We start from the raw sequence: 19,398 nt of genomic DNA on the forward strand, positions 1-19,398 counted from the left end.
CACATACTAAGCTTCAAAATTCTAGCTATTACCAATTTATTCCAAATTCATATAAACTACATTATAATTATATACTTCTAATAACTATTAATTAATTTTTGCTCTTAGGTTTAATAAATCCAATGGGCCAGGTGTGGTGGCTCATGCCTATAATCCTAGCACTCTGAGAGGCCAAGGCAGAGTTCAAGATCAGCCCAAGCAAGAGCAAGGCCCCATCTCTACCAAAAATAGAAAAAAAAAATTAGCTGGCAGTAGTGGCACGTTCCTGTAGTCCCAGATACTAGGGGTTTGGGGGCTGAGGAAAGCGAATAGCTTGAGGAGTTTGAGGCTGCAGTGAGCTATGAAGACCCCTCAGCTTGCACTCCACCAGGGGCAACCAGTGAGACCTTGTCTCAAATAAATAAATAAGTAAACTCAGTGGTTCCATAGTTCATGATTAATATGGCCCTTTATTTCTTCTTGAACTCCAATACATTTGTTGCTGACCCAAGACTTTACTATAGCTCACAAACATATTCGGATAAAAATAGAAGAATTTGATATTCAGTTCATTATTTATATGAAGGTAAGGAATCAGCAGCCTACACAGCTGAATGGTAATTCTAGAAATGGTCTTCTCAGCAAATGTGCTGACAAAGAGGCACCTACATATTAAGGCTGCTCCCAAATAGCAATTTGTTTCCATAGTACCTAAGTAGAAAAAGACAGAATTTTCCAGTTGTTCCCAAAAGCAGAAAAATATCAAATAGTTAAGAATTTCAGGTTTGGATAAGGAAAAATGATATTAAACATTAAAAGTTGGTTTTAAAATAGTTTTTCTTTATTCAGTTAACTAAAGGACATTCTTGGACTATAATTTGATTTCATATTAACATTCAATGTTAAAAGTTTTATATTTATTTGACTTATGAGACTGCTGATGCAAGTTCCTAAAATCTAAAATGTCATTTTTGCTTAGTTTAGGAGTGAAAATATTATAATAAAAGAAAAAAACACCTTCTTAATAAAGATTAACTTAGGAGAAAGAATCCAAAAAAATTTTATGATGTGAATTCTGTATGATTATAAATGAGAAGTAAGGAAATTAGGTCATTATTTATCCATTATATTTGTTTTACAAATTTTTTTGAAAAACTTCTAAATACTTGGCTTTGTGCTATATGCACTGGGGACTGTGAGATTAGGCAATTACTGCCTTCAAGAAGCTTACAGTCTAGCGAGGAAAAGAAGTTGAGTCATCTATAATTGTACCACAAGGTACAATTAGAAAATGTTTCATTAGTAGGCACACACAGGATGCAGTGGGAACAAAGAGAGAGACAAAAGAGACTCCTCAGAAAAAGCAAAAACAATTTTAATTTTCATAAAGTATCTGCCCTTCTGAAATCAAACATATTTAATACTTTGTATATAATACACTGAAGGTATGTCTTGTTCTTTAAAATACCATTTCTCCAAATGATTCTGAGGCTCACTCATGATTACAAGATACATGAAGTTAGGCATATTAACATGACACAACTGTCCCATACTCTATACAGTGTGTTACTGAAAGGACACCACAAGTCACACAGATTATACAAGTGAACATCTCAGTTTTTAGGCATTTTTCCTTGCTAGCTGAAGTGAGCACTCTTTTAACATTGTACCTTGGTGTCATCTGCTTTGAAAGACAGACATTGAAAGTTAAAAATCAATTACTGTATAGGCACTGCTGTATGGAAAATACAGTGTGTGTTTCTATATACTATAAGCTGGAAAAGCTGGAAATGCCTTTTGAATTAAATGTTTATGCCAGAAAGCTGGACAAACACTGAACAGTCTGTAAAGAATGGAAAATCTCTTGACCACCAATTCAAATGAGTATAATTCAACTATTTGCCACCATACTAATTTACTTATTAAATTAATTATTCTGAGAAGCTTTGGTTGTCAGGTACCAAAATAGTTTTGAAGTTAGAGAACTTTCCCTCTTAAGTCTTGTGGTTGGCCCTATTCCTCATGATATTCACAGCTGAGAAACATTATTTATGCATGTTTACCTTAATTTAAGTGATAATCAATTCAATTAGGAGCAAAGAATCCTCTCTTAAAACTAAAAAAAAAAAAAAAAAAAAAAAAAAAGTAAATCATTTTTGAATGTCCTTTGGCTCCATATCCTGATCCTGAAAGCTGCTTTTGCATGCTGCCACCTTTGTAACAGACTAAAATGATGCCTATAATAAAATGGGGATGGCCCAATCTATGGATAATCTAATCTAATAAGGATGGCCCAATCTAATGAGAGTATCAGGTGGCTAGTGCTTCTGAAGTCAGTTAATAGCAATACTTTAAAGACACTTCATTCCAATAAATATGGTATAAAAGTCTTTATATGAATAAGTTCACAAGAAGCACTTCAAGGATGTCTGGTCAAAACTATTGCCAGAAGATGCCAAAACTCACACTTTTTTGTTCCAAATGCAATTATTACACCTATTAACAAAAGCAGTCTAAAGCGAGACAAGAAAATCTTGATCTTTCTCAAATGCTTTCAACCCCATTCCTTGGGAGAACAGGTAATGAAAGTATGTTGCAGACTGTGCTTATTTTTAAACAGATGTCTTCTGGGACCATATTCTAGAGACGGTTTCAGATTTTTTCGTTATCATCATTGTTGATTTTTTTAAATGCGACTGGGCTTGCTTGCTTCAAAGAAGTCTTAGAAACATCTGTGTGCATGGTGGACATGGCTATTGTCTCATAGTCATCATCCCGAGACCGGAAATCACAAAAGTTAAAGAAAAACTGCAAGTCTCTCTGGAAGTTTTTGTTTAGGAATCCATAAAATATGGGGTTGACACAGGTGGATATCATTGCTGTGAGGTGGCAGAGCAGGAATAGCAGATTGTGGTTGCAGGTAGCAATTATCTGATGGTTCCAGTCAAATACAGTGTTAAAGATGGTTAGAGGCAGCCAGCACACTGCAAACGCCACCACGATGGACAGCAGCATTATGTTGATTCTTTTGGTTTCACTAGACCTGTACTTATTGTCTCTCATCTTGTCCATCATGTTGTTTCTCCTTTTTAAGCGTATGTATATCTATGGAGGGAAAAAAATAAATGAGTTCAAATGGAACCATTCAATTAACGAGGAACTCTGCGGAAAGAAGGTAAAATAGAAACGATAGGGGAAAGACGTTTTCTTACCTTGAAGTAACAAATAAATATAAAACAGAGTGGACCAAAATACTGCAGCACCAAGAGGAGAGTGGTGTAAGATAACCTATGAGAGTCCGACGGAAATCTATCAAAGCACACGTACTTGTCCTTGAATGCATCGAGTGTGACATTCTGGAATGGCTCATCAGTCAGTACTTGGTAGATCAGGAAAGGCAGAGAAGAAGCCACAGCAAGGACCCAAATCACACCAATACCTGCGTAAGCGTGTCTGTTATTTGGCCGCCACCCTCGTGGGTTGATTATCAGCTGATGTCGTTCCACAGCAATGAGGACCAGAGAGAAAATGGACACAGTGATTGAAACACATTGCACAAAAGGATTCAACTTGCACATTGCCTCACCAAAGACCCAGTGGTCCATTAATGTGTAGACAAATGTGAAGGGGAGACACATGATCGCAACAAGCAAGTCTGAGAAGGAAAGGTTCACAATCAGGATGTTGGTGACATTTCTCATCTCCTTTTGTTTCAAGATGATTATGATCAAGGCCAGGTTTCCAGAGACCCCAAGAATGATCACAGCTCCATAAGCAAGAGCTAATGTAAATATCATGGCCAAGGGCAGATGACAATCATCATTTTCAAAAGCCAAAAACTGGGAATTCTTCTCAGAAAAATTATAGTGGACTGAATGATTTTCAACCTGGGAAAATAATGTTGAATTCATTTTGATTGGTTTGGTTGTTATAGATTATTTTAGACAAATGGACAGTATGTTTCTTCAAAGCAGGTCAACAGTTCAGCTTATTCTTATTCCCCATATTGGAATCCATTTACCAAAAATATTCTGAATTCTTCATTCCCTTGAACTGAACAATCTGTAAAGAGAAAATGACCAATTGCATTATTAATTTTATTGAGGGCAGTCAAAATGAATTCTGACTCATAGAATTCTTTAAAGTGAAAACACTGAAATAAACAAAATGTGATCTCATAAACATCTTTCTAAAATGGCAGAAATAGTGCAAATATTCTGAATAAAGAAAAATCCTGTAAAATTTTTAATTGGACTAGCTTACCCATTGAGTTTTAGAAGAACATAGTAAGGAATATGTAAATCTCATGCCCCAAGTCTTACATAAACAGTTCTACCAGCACATTCCTAAACATTTTTAAGAATGTGAATGTATAACAAACCACTTAAGGCACATATTAAAACATAAGAAATGTATGAAAGAAACAAAACAAAACAAAAAACCTAATTCTTCCTTTATACTACAGAAATGGAAGAATTAGAGTAGAGGTCAAGCAGTAGTGATAGCTCCACCGTACACTGGACTTTTTAAGGCAGACACCCAGCACAAGCATATTCAAAGAGAGATGATCAATACAGTGAAACATCAAAAAACTCTGCCATATGAAGGACTGCTGAAAGATCAGACAACGCTTAATTAAAAAAAATACTTGGTATGGATGGTATAGATGTCTTCGTATATCTTAATGGGTAGCATGTAGAATGTAGAGTACTGGGCTTAGAATCTACTTTGTCTAACTATATGAACAAGTTAGAAGTAGGACCAAGGGGTGCACATTTATGTTTTTTTTTAATCACATTATTATGAGGAACAAAAGTTTAATCAAGTGGAATGAACTGCCTGTAAATCTAGCAAGTGCTCCACGCAAAAATGTTTATAACCACTATATGAAAGACCACTTCAGGGAGTTCTTATATTGTGCAGAAGATTCTAACTTTAAAATTCTTTGATTTTATCAATATGTCAGAACCTTTCAAAGGATTGCTAAGGTTTTATTCATGTAAATATCCTCCTTCTCCACCAGACTATATGCATATCCAATACAAGGTTCTAAATTTTCGTTGTAATTTTGATTTTTCACAGAATTTTGTGTTATAAATATTTTTCTCTTGCTAATAAGACAAATCACAGACAACAGACTTGTAGAGATTAAAAAAACCCTTTTTAAAAAATGTCTCTGATTTTCCTAGATGAGACTTTTTATGTTGTGCCTACATTAAGAAACTGAATTGTATTTCTTTCTTTCTTTTGTGAGAACAGTAAAAAAAAAAATCCATGCAGATTTATTTGCATGGAAAGGAAGATAATAAATTTAATGAACAAAAAAAATGCATTTTTGCCTTTTAAGTAATGCTTCTAGGAACGTTTCCTTTAGTGTTTTTGCTTTCTAAAACATGGGATATTTTTTATTATGAAAACAGGATTTCATCTTATAAAATTCAAGAGGAATAAAAATAAAGGTTGCTATCATGAAGTCAGAATAGTATTAAGGAATTGGTAATGGAATGATTTCAGGTGTGAATGTCATCAGAAATATGGCTCTCTCTCTATGCAACAACCTGTAATGACTCCCTAATACTTATGTGATAATCACACGTTTTTCTCTCAAGAATTTCAAAGGCAGAGAGAATGATCAGTGCTGTCACTGAGGGTTTGAGAGAAAATCTTGAAGAAGTGGGTAATAATCTAAAATTCTTTGGAAATCTCTTACTTTCTTAAGAATTCAAGAAAATTTAGCATCATACTTCAAATTCGAGTTACTATAAAGATATTTAACATTACTTATCAGTTAATTATGAGTTCTTCTTCATTATTTAAAGTAAAACTAGTGCAGAAGGAAAGTACCACCTCTATATCCTATGGCTTCTCATGGTTCCGTGTCACCAGGTACCACCAGGTGAATGACGATCCTGGTATGACATTCATGAGGGATGGTCTACCGAGTACATTCCCCAGCCTGACTCTTGAAGACCTCTACATTAGGCCTCCCTTCCACTCTTTGCTCTAATAACGCCAGTGTGAATACTCTGTCCTAGGCAAGCCAGTCTATTCCCATGCTACCAAATAGAGCCCTCTGCATCTCCGCCTCTGCCATTCCTCTCGGGTGTTCTCTTTCTCTCACCACCAATCCAAATTCTACCCATCTTTCAAAGCACCATTTAGCCTTTTGAACCTTAATTGGCAACTCTCAATTTTAATATAGTGTTTTTAAGGTGGACATCATGTATACTTCACAGTACCTTGAAAAGATTAGATTTAAAATAAAAAATGGGTTAACTGATATAGTAGATGCATGGATGGAATAGTAGGTTCTTATGTAAATTAGTCCTAACATGAATAGTTCAATTCTATCATAGTCCTTTTACATGCAAAATGTATGCTAATCAAAAGTATCATTCTACTAGGTCAGGTTTAGAGCAGAAAATGTGTGTAAAAAAAGGAATTGTTTCTGAAAGAACATTAATTTATCCAACAAATATTTACTTAACACTTATTTTGTGTTGGGCATGATTTTAGTGGAGAGAATGTGACCTTTTCACTGAGTTTCTAGTCTTAGAAAGATAAGGAAAAATAAATTAGTAAAAGCTATAATATGATAGATGACAATAACGGCTATGGAGAAAAATAAAGCAGAGAAGAGGGACTGAGATTGTTGGGAGTTGCACTTTATTACAGGCTGGGGAGAGAAGGTCTCTGGTTGCCTGGGAAGATGGCATGTGAGTTAAGACCCTGAGAGTAGTGAGTAGAGAAGCCACACAAGTATCTCAGGGGTGCCTCCTCTAGGGAAAGAGCAAACATAAAAGCCCTAAGGCTGGAATGTGCCTGGTGCGCTAAACAGCAATGAGAAGTAGGATAAATGAGCAAGAGACTAGTAGGAAATTAACTGGGAAGGCCAGAGAGGGGATATTGACTGTGTAGGGCCTTGTTCTAATGGGACAATCTTTGCTTTTTACTCTGAGAGAGATGGGGGAGTTGCTGGAGGGTCTTTGGCAAAGGTGTGAAGATATATATCACTTTTGTTTTAAAATTACTACTCTAGCTGCTGTCTTCAACATATTTAAGGGAAAGAGAAGAAGTAGGGACATTCATTAGGAGGCTAGTGCAATAATCCAGGTGAAAGATTATGGGGGCACAGACCAAGGTGTTTGCTGTGGAAAGGAGAAAAATAGAAATTTCATGTCCACTGAATGACTTTGGCAAAAACTGATACATATAGGAATTCATGCAAACACTTGTTAAATCATTGCAATGAATGGGCTACAAAGACAGCTTTCTTGCAGATGAGTTTAGTTAAACATACTGAAACTCTACTCTGATTACCTTTGAAATTATAGTTGATAGACATGCCCTATGAGGAATAGCATTTTGCCTACTAAGTAGAAGTTAACTTAGCTATACAGAAAATGCAAATTTTATTATTATATTTTAGGTGTTTGCAAGTCGTTTTTGCTAACTGCACATTCAGTAGTCATTCCAGTTGAGTAAAACAGTTTTGCATTGGATAAAATGTGTATTTTTGGTTTACTTTAGCATAATTTCAAGAAATAACTGTCAGAAAATAACAGTACTAAGAGTATACATACCTTATCTTTGCAAAAGAAAACAATTTGATACCTACTATTCACATAGATATTTATAAAATAAACTATGCAACTATAGACACTATAAAAATTAAAAACTGTTAAATCTCAGTACAGCTGTGATGTACATTTACAGCCAAAATAGAGAGACTACTCTTATTACCAGTTGGTAAATTAGCCTCCTTGCACAGGGAAATTTCCTTTTCCTTCTTTCCAATTAGAATGTTTTGGCCTTTCACTGCTTACTGTTCTCAGGGCTGTTAGTACCTGAAAATACAGCTCTCTGGTCATAAACTGCTGCAGATAAATTTTTACAAATATTCAAGACTGGCTGTTCCCCTCACTTGTTTTGGAAAAGAAATGTCAGCCTTATTGCATACAGCCTCCCAAAGTTACTGCAAGCTTATCTAAATGAGTTACATAATTCCCTGTTCCTTCCCACAGGGGAGGGCTTGCTCAACAGACAGCTGCCTTAGACAATAAGGAAAGACTAATAAAGCATAACTGCTGAGAAGCATTCAGTCTTTAGTCAAGGGTGGGGAACTGAGCCAGATAGCTTTCTGGTTCTCTCTTGCTTCCTCCGGGAATCAGCCTAGGGTCTTGGGACTGGCAGCTACTGTTTTTCTGTTTCAGTCCTGACAGAGACAAGCAAACTCTGCACTTGCCCGTCTGTGTGTGCCATCCTGCAAGTTATGCTTTCTCACAGCATCCAGGTGGGCATGACAAATCAGTGAGTGCTCCAATGTGTGTGTGTGTGTGTGTGTGAGTGTGCGCATAGTGAAACGTGGAAACACACTCTTTTTCTCCCCTCCCCTAGGCTTTTCCTGTGCTCAAGGACTTACCAAAGGATGAAATGGGATGTGTTCAAATTCCTGCTGACACGCTTACCCACCCACCTTTTTCATATTGTATAACTAGGTGAAACTGCCGGAAATTTCCCCCGTTTCCTGACCCGCTACTACACACACACACACCTAGCAGGGAACATCCCTACCCGTGATATGGCAAAACACATCCAAACCAACCAAAAACAAACAAGCACAGCCCAAACCCAAAGTCAGTTCTCTCTCCTTGGCCCAAGATTGGACCTTAAAACATGCTCATTTCTCCAGTCTAGCTGGGGACCAAAGGGACACCCTACTAAGCCACCTTCACCTCCTGTCCATCACCAATCTCCAAACCCAGCCATGCTCCATCATTACCGTTCTAAAAGAAGGAGCTAAAGAGTTCCAAGATTGAAACTCCGAAAGAGAAAGGGCTCAGGGTGTCTACCGGGGCTCAGCGACAGACTGAAGGGCCCAGCACAGGGGGCGCAGGGATCGCCTGCACCCGGACTCGCGGAACCCACAGGTGCGTGGGGTGGGGAACGTGGCTGCGGTCGACGACCCCCGGGGCGCGCCCGCACCTCCTCCTGCTCCCAGCCCCACGCGCGCCGCGGGACCCGGGCGACAGAGGACGACAAATCAAACCCACCCTTCTCCGGCTCCTCCCAGCCGGTAACTCCGCGAAAACTCCAGTGCGGCCGCTGCTCCAGCCAGCTCCAGAAAAATGTGAAAGATGAGCGAGGTGCGGAGTAGACGAACTAGGGCACCTTCCCGACCCCTTGTCCTTTTTAAGCGAATCAGAGGAGAGGAAAACTTGGATTCCCACCCAGAAACCCCCCAGGAACAGGTTGTCGGGAAGCGCGCACTCTGGGTAAGGTGCCCTCTCCCTGTACAGCGTCGCCCGCACTCTTTTGCAGAGGTCCGGGAGGTGTCCGCTCATTTGGAGCAACTCGCACCTGCGCGCGTTGGGAAGCCAACCTAAAGGCTGGCTGCGCGCCCGCTCGGTCCCCCAGAGCCAGTGTCGGGAGCTTGCATCCTTTCCCTCCCTCTCTCATCCTGCACCTCGTCAATCACAGATTTCTCAAAAGTCTCTTAAGAGGCATAAACTTGAAACTTACCCTCTTTTGAATTCGTCTTTTTCGCTCCAGTTTATTAAGGAGAGAAGGGTGGGAATGGAAAGGAGCAGAGAGGGGAAGCAAGACCCGCTGGTATTTCTCCTGCTCAAATCCTAAAGATTGATGAAGCTAGGAAGAGACGCCCCCTTAAAGCCGAACTCCACCTCAGCCAGGGACCACGTGACGGCGCCCGGCGAGCAGCGCCTGCGGCTCCCCCGCCCCCCAACACCTCGCCAAGGTGTGCGCCTCGGGGAAGCGATGCCCAGCAAGGCTGCAGAGAAAAGCGATTAAACCGCGCATCTGTAGATACACACGCACCGTGCAGAGGAAAGAAGCGCTCGTCCCCCACAGTCCTCGACTCCGGGAAGGCGACGCGATCTTACCAGGCTTTGCAAAGTCGGTGCCACTGGTTTTTCTTTGTTTGCAGGTCAGCGCCACCTTGTGGCCGCAGTTGTACCCGCGAAAAGCGCGAGGAAACATGAAGAGGAAACATGAAATTCACCGCAATCATGTCACTAATACGGTTTTTGCTTTCTTTTGTGACGCTCAAATATTCTCAGGCCAGTGCAGAGAAGTTGTTTTCCTCAGTTTTCTTTCTTTATAAGCGAACAAAGAGAAGACCTTTAAAAAGTTAAAGTAGTGAATCTCAGAGGAGACAGTCTGGCCTTTTAGCCCTCCTTAATTTCCACTGAGAAATAAAGGCATTGAGTCAGATTTGTTCCCAGAGCCTGAGCTGCTTTTAAAATCTTTTTAGAGGAGCACGATGAACGGAACGTTTCCCTGGTAGTTGAAAAGGGTCAATGCGATTTCCTCGGTGCTTAATCTACTGAATATTATGAAGAAAAGAATAGAATGTACAGAGTAGTACACTGACGGTAGCAAAGCCATCATGGTGCCAGATGATCAGGCTGATTACTAATACACTGATCTCAGGTGTTTTACATGTTTCTATTCTAGTTTGAAAAGTCAGAATTGTGATTTACCGATGCAGAAAATGAGAACGTCTTCCAATCAAAATGTTATAAAATAAAAAGATTTTCTATTAAAAAATAGAGGGCACTGCCTAGGATATGCATAAAGTTTTCATTAGAAAACAATTCTGATCACATCTTGTCTTCAAACTGAAAACAAGATAATAGCCAGGAGCAGTGGCTGCCTGTAGTTCCAGCTATTAGGGAGGCTGAGGCGTGAGGATCGCTTGAGTCCAGGGGTTCCAGACCAGCCTGGGTAACAGTGAGATTCCATCTTAAAAAAAAAAAAATAAAAATATTAAAAATCCAAGATATATAGTAACTGCCTTACACTGTTTAAAAAAAGTTTTCTTTTTCTGATTGTTAGGCTGAACAAACATATTTAAAGCTCAATATAAGATCATTTATTTATATGGATAATGATGTATACAACCTCTCTGGTTTTTTTCCAGAAAAAAATTTCTAAAATATGTCACTAGACATTTTTTATACAGTTGGAAAATGATTATAATCAAGAATTAAAATATCATGATCAGGTAATAAATGTACTGTGAGTACATAATAGATATGAATATACATATAAAAATTCCACTGTGGTTAAACAGAGTAAAATGACAGACCCTAACTGATATCATTCATATATACAATAGACTTGTATTTTCTTAACCAAAGTTTAAAATATAAGGCACAATTTAGGAATTTCAATTCTTTTAAAGAGCAATAATTCACACTCATTTAGGTTTCTACTCCTCCTCTGTCTACTCATTGCCTAGTTTACTCATTCCCTAAGTCACATTCTGTTCTTAGGAAGAAGTTTTCCCCTATGGTTTTGATCATCAAATTGGCTATTTTTAGCCTGCTGCAAGAATTACAATTGAAATAATTTAATTCTCTACTAAGAATATATTTTTATGTAAAAACATTTGTTATGTCAGCAAATATTTTGGACTTGAGAATATAACTTAGACTCAGGTACTTCGCTTTCTGTATTTTCCAAGAATGCTAATAAACGCACATCTGCAAGGAGGCCTGAACTATTATGGCTACTATGTTTCATCATTTTATTAACTTGATTTTTATGAAGTGTTCCTCCTAAGGCAAATCTTTAAAGCTGCATTCTTGAGTTATTAATATCAAATACCACTCTTTGTAGGATCATTGGTCTCAAAGACTTTTTTTTATGTCAAATTTTGGACACAGAGAAGTTTTGAAATGCTCAGTAGCAAAATTATATAATTTTCTAGGAATATCATTTTCTAAGGATTCTTTTCAATATGTAAACTAGAGAAATTAGGCATGGTGCAATGACCAAATACAACATAAGATCCTATTATTATTATAATGTGATCTTATGGGAGATTTGAGATAATTAATCTGAATTCCTCAGAAAATATGTGTTAAAAAGTTTTCTCATTTTCAAGATCATTTAGTTTTCTACTCTTAAGTGAACAGTCAGTTGCATACTCTCTTACTTGGGATTCAAACTAGATAAAACCTCAACTTTGCTATAGAGAGAGAAATTTTTTGAATTCTGTATATTGCTTTCTGAAGTTCAACAACAGACTGACCTATAAACCATGGAGAATTAAATTAATGACCTGTTCGCGTGTTCTCACAGGCAACAGTCTTTCTCTGTCATTTAAACTGAGGGACAGAATCTACTCATTAAATCTTTGTAGATCTTAGTTTTATAGTCTAAAAAACGGAACATCTTTATGGTCTAGCCCAGCCTTTAAATTCCATGATTCAATAATTGTCTAGATAAAAGTGTGTCACTATGCTTGCTGCTAGAATTTAAACACTGTAATTACTTCATTGGTTTCCTGATGAATTTCTGCTGCAAGGGTTAAAGTTTCTGAAATGCCACTAGACCCCAACACAGGTAAATTATCATAAATTATCATTCAGAAGAATCTTGGTAGGCATTAATACTACATGTGAAAACTAAAATGTAGATGATATTCATAAGGGGAAAATTCCACAGGGGTAGAACTTACAATAAAGCACATTGATGAATCAGTTCATAGTCTATGAATTGACTGTGTCACGTTTTTCCTTCTGTGACTCATCTACTGCATCTTTTTTTGATCTATGATGCCCAAGAATGTAAAGTGCAACATTATTTTATGGACTACCAAGAAAGAAAAAATGCTTTCAGTAAAATAGTGACATACCATCAATTGTAAATCAATCTTAGAGTATTAAAATATTTTTTTTAAAAAAGTCCACACCTTAGAACCAATAAAATATAGTAGGTAAAGAGTTTTGACTAAATTAGTCAGTACAATCAAATAATCAATACAATCATTTTAGTCAATTGTCCTTTTGAGAGACTTAACTAGCAGAAAGAAATGACAATTAATTTAGTTAAAATGTTAGTATACAAGTACATAAACAATTCAATTATCTCCCTTATGTAGAAGATGCCAGATACAATTTGTGGATTTGCTCTTGATTTGAAATGGGAATGCCCTTCAATGACAAGTTCGCATTTGGTTACATAGGCTACATATTTCAGGGCATTTTAAAAACCCTGTCAGCATAAGACTCTAGACAATTGAGATCTTAAAATTATTTAGTAAATATACAAACATTTTTCTGCAGGACTCATATTGTTAGACAGCCACTAGGCATTCAACCAAAGTATAATGTTATATTAAAAAATGTAACATATGTTTATTACACAGTATCATGAATAGAGCTTTGCCATTGTCACGATTATTGTTTTTAATAATCATTATGACTATCCCTCCATGTCTCCTTCCAAACAGACAGAGTAGGATGAGTGGGTGAGAAGGACAAGTATGAATGCCACTACTGGACCTTTTGTCATCTGTAACAAACATCTCTAACTGTTCACTTTGCCCCGACCCCCACTCCCGGCAATCTCAGGTTTCGTATTAGACCCCTTTGCAACACAGTATTTCAGATAGTCAGTATCAATAGATCAGACTTGGCTTAGGATATAAAGCTAAGATAGTATAATTTTTCCCAAAGATAGGAGAAACATTCCTTCTGTACATCTAAATAGTATCACAAACAGGCACAGGCAGAGGTGATATGAATTGTTCCCAAGTATCACTTTGCTATGGTAAGTGTCTTCTCTCTTCATTCCTTTGTTTAAGGTCTAGCCACTGCTTTTCTTTCTCAGATACAAATAGATCTAGAAGAAGGACAAATATCCCAGGATGGGCTATGGTATAAAATGATTCCCCTGAGCTCATGAGATCGCTCAGCTACCACTCTCCACGAGCATAGTATGTAGGAGAAAACTCAACTGTGCAGATTATTGCAACTACAAATTCAAAACATTGGTTGAGCCTTATATATTAACGCAGAAATTCTTGGACTTGGGTGACTTCCAATTTCTCTCCGCTTAGAAACTATTTTGAAATTTCACTCCTTTCTCCCAGCCTCCCACCTCACACCCTCAGTCTCAGTGTATTTCCTTTTTGAGATGAAAAAGGGCCATCGGGTATTTACTCCCTAATTTTCATGCCCCTCATTGTGGCAGGGGATCCTCCAACCCAGCTGTTTCAACCCTGGGCTTTGAGTCAACCTAGCCCACTGAGTTCTCCCAGCCGAGGCCCTAAACACCATGGGACAGAGACAAGCCATCCCACTGTGCTCTTCCAAGGTGCGGACCCACTCAATCCATGAGCGTAAAATCTATGAGTTGTTGTATTCCATAAAGTGTGGGGGAGGTTTGTTACACAATAATAAAATAACTATCACTTTTCTTGGCTCATCACTAAAATAAAAACCAAAACAAAATTGCTCATCTCTTTCTCATAGTAACTCTCTTACCCGAGTAACATCTCTAGCTGCTTCTCATTCCTGGCTAGCTCCTCCTAATGCAGAATAAGGTACATTTCCTGTCCTCTCATTTGTTCCTCAAGTATGGCCCACCTGAAACTGCTTCTGCCCAGGACACCAATGACCACAGCCAGTGGACACGATTCAGACTTGATTATATTAATATTTATGCTTTATGCTGCATTGTGCTCTCTTGAACATCCACTCTTCTGGAATCTTTTTGCCCTTTGACTTCACTAACTCCACACTTCAGGCTTTTCTTCACTGGCTGCTCCTCAGCCAGATTCCCCAAGATCTATTATCTTCATCTACTTATTAGGTGTTTTTCTTCCTAGGATCCTGTTACATAAATGGGCCAGAGATGGCCCTGTGTATTAGACTAAAATGGTCCCCATACTATTTACTTCTTCGAAGCAGGGTAGGGACATTAGCCCAAAGCCTGGCAGCACCAACTCAAATTCCCACACATCTAATCTCTTTAAATATAGTCAAAATAAATGTATTTTTAACTGTTTAGAGCCTACCTGTTTTACATGCCCTGTGAAACTCCACCCAGCTTCTGCTAACCATAGATGAAACAAATCCGACAGCTGTAGAAGGCACCAAACCACTGCTGCCCTTCCGAGCCCTCTGACCCAGAAGCTCCCCACCTTGCACTGAGTGATGTCGCCTGCACAGGTAAGTCCCCTATTTTCACTTTCTCCCCGAAGAGTCCCCTTGTTTTATTCCTCTTGTGTGTGGTGGCTCCTCACTGAGGTCTCTGGAAGGTCTCCTGCTAGAATAGTCTACCCCTGCCATGCAACCCTGTACAAATGGCACCCAAATAAACCTCACGCCTTTCGTGGTCCTGTTTCTTCCTTGATCAACCCCCAAATCATCAAACTTGCTAGAAATCTCAATCTTCTCCCTTTTTCATTTTTAATGCATAATGATACCCTCTGCCATTGATTACATCCTTGTATGCTCATAACCCCCCATCTCTATTCAAAGTGAAGATCCCTCAGGTTATTTTGGCAAGCGTGCTTCTCCGCTCATGGACCTGATCTCAATCATCAGCATCATCCTTCTCCCTCAAGCCAGAACCTATGAACTGGCCCACGTATTCCCCTCTCTCATGCTCTCAAATCCAACTGGTCTAAGATTCCCACTGGTTTTATCTCCTAAATATTTCTCACATCTATTCTTTCACTTATTTCTCTACTAAATGGTCTCTGCCACCAGCTGCATTGACAACCATCCAGTCATGTCATGCCCAGCTTAAATCATCTCGTTGCTCTCCCTCCAGGTCCCTGAGTGAAGTGCCAGCTATGTCCTTTTTAACCAATATTTTCAGTATCATCCCCTACCTTACACGCTGCAGTGATACCGAGCCATTTGTACTTCTGTGAACATCACACACTCACCTTCATGCTCCTGTCCCACTTCTCATGCCTGTATCTTCTCCATCTGCCTGTTTAACTCTTACCAATCCTTCAAACAGCAGTATCTTCCCAACTATAAAGCCCTCTATTATATCTCTCCAACTCCCCTCACAGCCTGAGCTTGCATTCTTACTTCAATTCCTACAGCACACTAGGTTTATTTCTAACATGGAACGTATCCCATTGTATTGCCATTAATTATCTATATGCCCAGGTCTATGCTGTGATCTCTTGAAGACAGTGACTGTTTTTTTCACCTCTTTAAACTTGGTGCCTAGAATGACAGCTGGCATATCATCAGATACTGAAGAGGTTTGTTGAAAGAGTGAAAAAATAGAAATGTGATAAGACTACCAAAATTTTGAATATCCCAAATCATGCTCATTTGTTCATCTCAAACATTAAAAAAGTCCTCGGCATTTGTAGTTATGATTGATTATTCCTATTTATATGTATGTACATTTTATGTGGTTTGCTTATTAATGTAATATACTCTTCCTGAAGATCCTTCTCATATCTTTAGATTTTCTTATATGTTGGTTCTGCTTCCCCCATTAAGTGTAAACTTGAAAAATGGCCTACCGCCTTTAAAAATGCTTATAATATCTACTAGAGGAGATCTGTCATATTATTTTCTACTTGCTGAAGAACATATTTTTAAAAGCTGAATTACCTGTGAGAATGATGAGAGTAAAGAATATCGTCACAAGCATTTTTGAAGAGCACATTATTCAGCCATGACAACTTTTGATTTGGGCTTATACTTTGAACAGTTCTCTAAACATTCTTCTTTTTAAAAAGAACTATTTAAAACAAACCAACACACCAAAAATAAATAAACTCTTTCCCTTTCATTTCCACTTAAATATAGTAAAGCTATGTTTAGACTTATAACTAGATTTAAAATATTAACCACAAAAAAATAGATAGAAATGGAAACTTATTTTTTAAAAATATGAGAGGATATTTATCAAATCATTTTTCAGAGGGGTTTTGATCTACAAAAGGAAAGGATTATGTTGCCTATGTAACATATTTACACATAAAATATTATATGGCCAAAGGAATACATGTTCTCTTCTTTTATATATATATAGTATTGCAAAATTAAAAATAATGTAATTATATAAAGACAGAATTGTTGGTATATTTTTTGACACCTATTTTTTAAAAGAATGAAATATAATTATGTAGTTATTACCAGCTGCAGGGAAGAGAATTTGCCAGTAACAATGGGAAACTTTATCAACAGTGTTTATTTCCTTTTTTTTTTAATATGGAGGGTAGACAAACAATGTCTATGACTATCAAATTTTTCTGAAGATCCAAAAGGATTATTTTTCTACACATAAGTCTATAATGCATGCTCATTAATGACACAAAGTCATAAGTATTCAGACCTCAAAGAGGGGTCCAGATCTGAGAGTCGAACATTTCATTTTATAAAGAAAGTGAAGACTAAAAGATCAAGTGCCTTGTGTAAAGCCACACCATTAATTTGAGATAAAGCCTGGGTGCACACCAGGTATTCTTATAGTGTCTATTATACAAATATGTATGTGATGTGTGCTCATATAACTAGATACATATGTATCACATACATGTGTATTTTTAACATAGAAATTTACTTTTAAAGAAGAGTTGTACATTCTCTCTGGAAATTAGTCACTGCTTTATATTCAATGGTCTAATCATTCGGGCATCAAAAGAAGTGGTGTTGCTTAAGGACCACAGTGTTTACCAGAAGAAGCCAATGAAATGTTTACGGTACTCCCTTAGGTTCTCAAAATTATCATTCATTTGCCTGGGAAAATGACTCTATGCACACGATACTTTGGGTTAACTTTAAAAAAGAATAGTTTTGTTTCATTAAAAAAATTGCATATATGTCACAATAAGTTAGTCCCATGTTTTAAGTCCTAGATATTGGTTTATATATTAATAACAATTACTATTACAAAGAAATCAATGCAACAAGGAGCATCATAAAAATATTTTTGATAACACACAGAAATAGCCCTTTCCACATCTTTTTAGTATTAAGCACTTAAATTTACTAGGATAGAAAAAGTGGATAAAGAAACCATTACTTTCAATGAATACAATAAAAGTTTTCAGAGAAAAAATTACATAAAGTAACATAATACTATTTTCTCTAGTTTATTTACCCCCACTCTTCTTATAACTAATATAGCAAAATCACATATCATTTGACATTATTTCCAAGCACTTCAGTAACTGTCCTCCACAAATGGTAGCTGTTATTAAAATGCAACAATAATTTTGACAAGAAAACAGTCATGTTCCTCAGCAAAATGTTACCCCAGGCATTGTTGTGAGAGTGGTTTATTGCTCAATTATTTGTCTTAGCAGTCCCTAGTGATCTTTAACTTTCACCTTTACAAATAAGCTTTCTTTCATAACTGATAGCAAACCACGAAAACTGGGAAATAGCGAGTTTAATTTTGTAACATGCATGAAATCCAACTTAATTTCCCAAATGAGCATTTTACAAATAATAAGTAGAAAAAAATACATAAAACAGAGGTGGACATTACTGTTTCTGTTCCCAGAGATAGTACTACCCCTGCTTGAATGTTACCCCATAAAAGAAAAACAAAATTACTCTCTTATGGTCTACAAAGAGTGGTGACGATCAGTCTTGAATCCCTCCTGGGAAATTGAAGGGAAAAGCACATTTATCTTTTTATCTTCCTCTCTATGTAGCATATTGTTGAAATTTTCTATTTGAAACTTCTTTCAAAACAAAGAACAATTTGTTCAATCTATGTAGCCTTAATCCTGTATATCGTAATGTGTACTTAAGAAGTTCTGAGTCCCTATTTTGAGGCTTACATATTTGTGGGTTCAGAAGGAAGGAAAAATGGGTAGGATAATTAGAATCTTCATCTCAGTAGCACCTTCACCTTTTATTCTCAATATTCTAATAACAGCTACTTCAACCTAAAGGTTCATATCATCATAAGAAAAAAAAAACCAAATTCATAGAAAAGAAAAAATAAAATTCATTTTGCATTTTTAATATGCAAAAGCAGGTAGCATAGACTAGATTTTAAAAGATAGTCACAGTGGGGTTCATTTGAAAATTGTTTTAAAGACAATGCTTATTTGAAGAAAACATGTTACGAGCCTACCAGGGATGGAAGGATAGAAATTTATGTGGCAATGGGTAGTGCATTAACTGTAGGGATTGCGGAGTTAAGAAAGTTTACAAACTAAGCCTTGTTTTCTCAAGGTCATCCCTTATTGACATTTCCATCTCTCCCTTCCTTCACTGCGGAATCCTATGGGCCTGCTCAGACTACCAACTGTGCTAGGCTGTTGGGGAGAATATGTTAGTATTTCAGAAATAAATCACAGAAAAATAAAATAGGAACTGTACTTACCTAAAGTATTTAAAATCTCTTGGATGACTTTCTGGCTGATGAAATGACACTCTAAACAGGTCCCCTGAGTACTGAATGCTAAAATTCAGCAGAAAGGGGGCACAAGAATTTTTCTCTGACCCCTGGGGTAATAGCTAGTGATCCTTACCCCAGAAGTTACATTTACAAGTCTCACTGCTCCCAAGGGATACAGTCCTCTTGAGCTCACAGAGCGCCAATCCCACAAGACTGCACTCATCAGAGGATGTTGTGACTGTCACGCAATAGTTCTCAGTTTTGGAGTGT

At 37.5% G+C, this 19,398-nt stretch overlaps 1 protein-coding gene across 1 annotated transcript; it reads right to left on the minus strand.

Moving 5' to 3' along the window:
• Positions 1 to 1,333: 1,333 nt before the first annotated feature.
• On the minus strand, positions 1,334 to 9,620 carry NPY1R (neuropeptide Y receptor Y1). The gene is made up of 3 exons (XM_069493395.1): positions 9,502 to 9,620; positions 3,192 to 4,041; positions 1,334 to 3,084 (listed from the first exon to the last, which is right to left on the minus strand). Exons 2-3 carry the CDS (start codon positions 3,888 to 3,890, stop codon positions 2,632 to 2,634), a joined length of 1,152 nt encoding a protein of 383 aa, XP_069349496.1. The 5' UTR covers positions 3,891 to 4,041; positions 9,502 to 9,620; the 3' UTR covers positions 1,334 to 2,631.
• Between the last annotated feature and the right edge of the window lie 9,778 nt (positions 9,621 to 19,398).

The sequence above is a fragment of the Eulemur rufifrons genome, chromosome 18, assembly GCF_041146395.1.
Source record: "Eulemur rufifrons isolate Redbay chromosome 18, OSU_ERuf_1, whole genome shotgun sequence".
Lineage (NCBI taxonomy): Eukaryota > Metazoa > Chordata > Mammalia > Primates > Lemuridae > Eulemur > Eulemur rufifrons.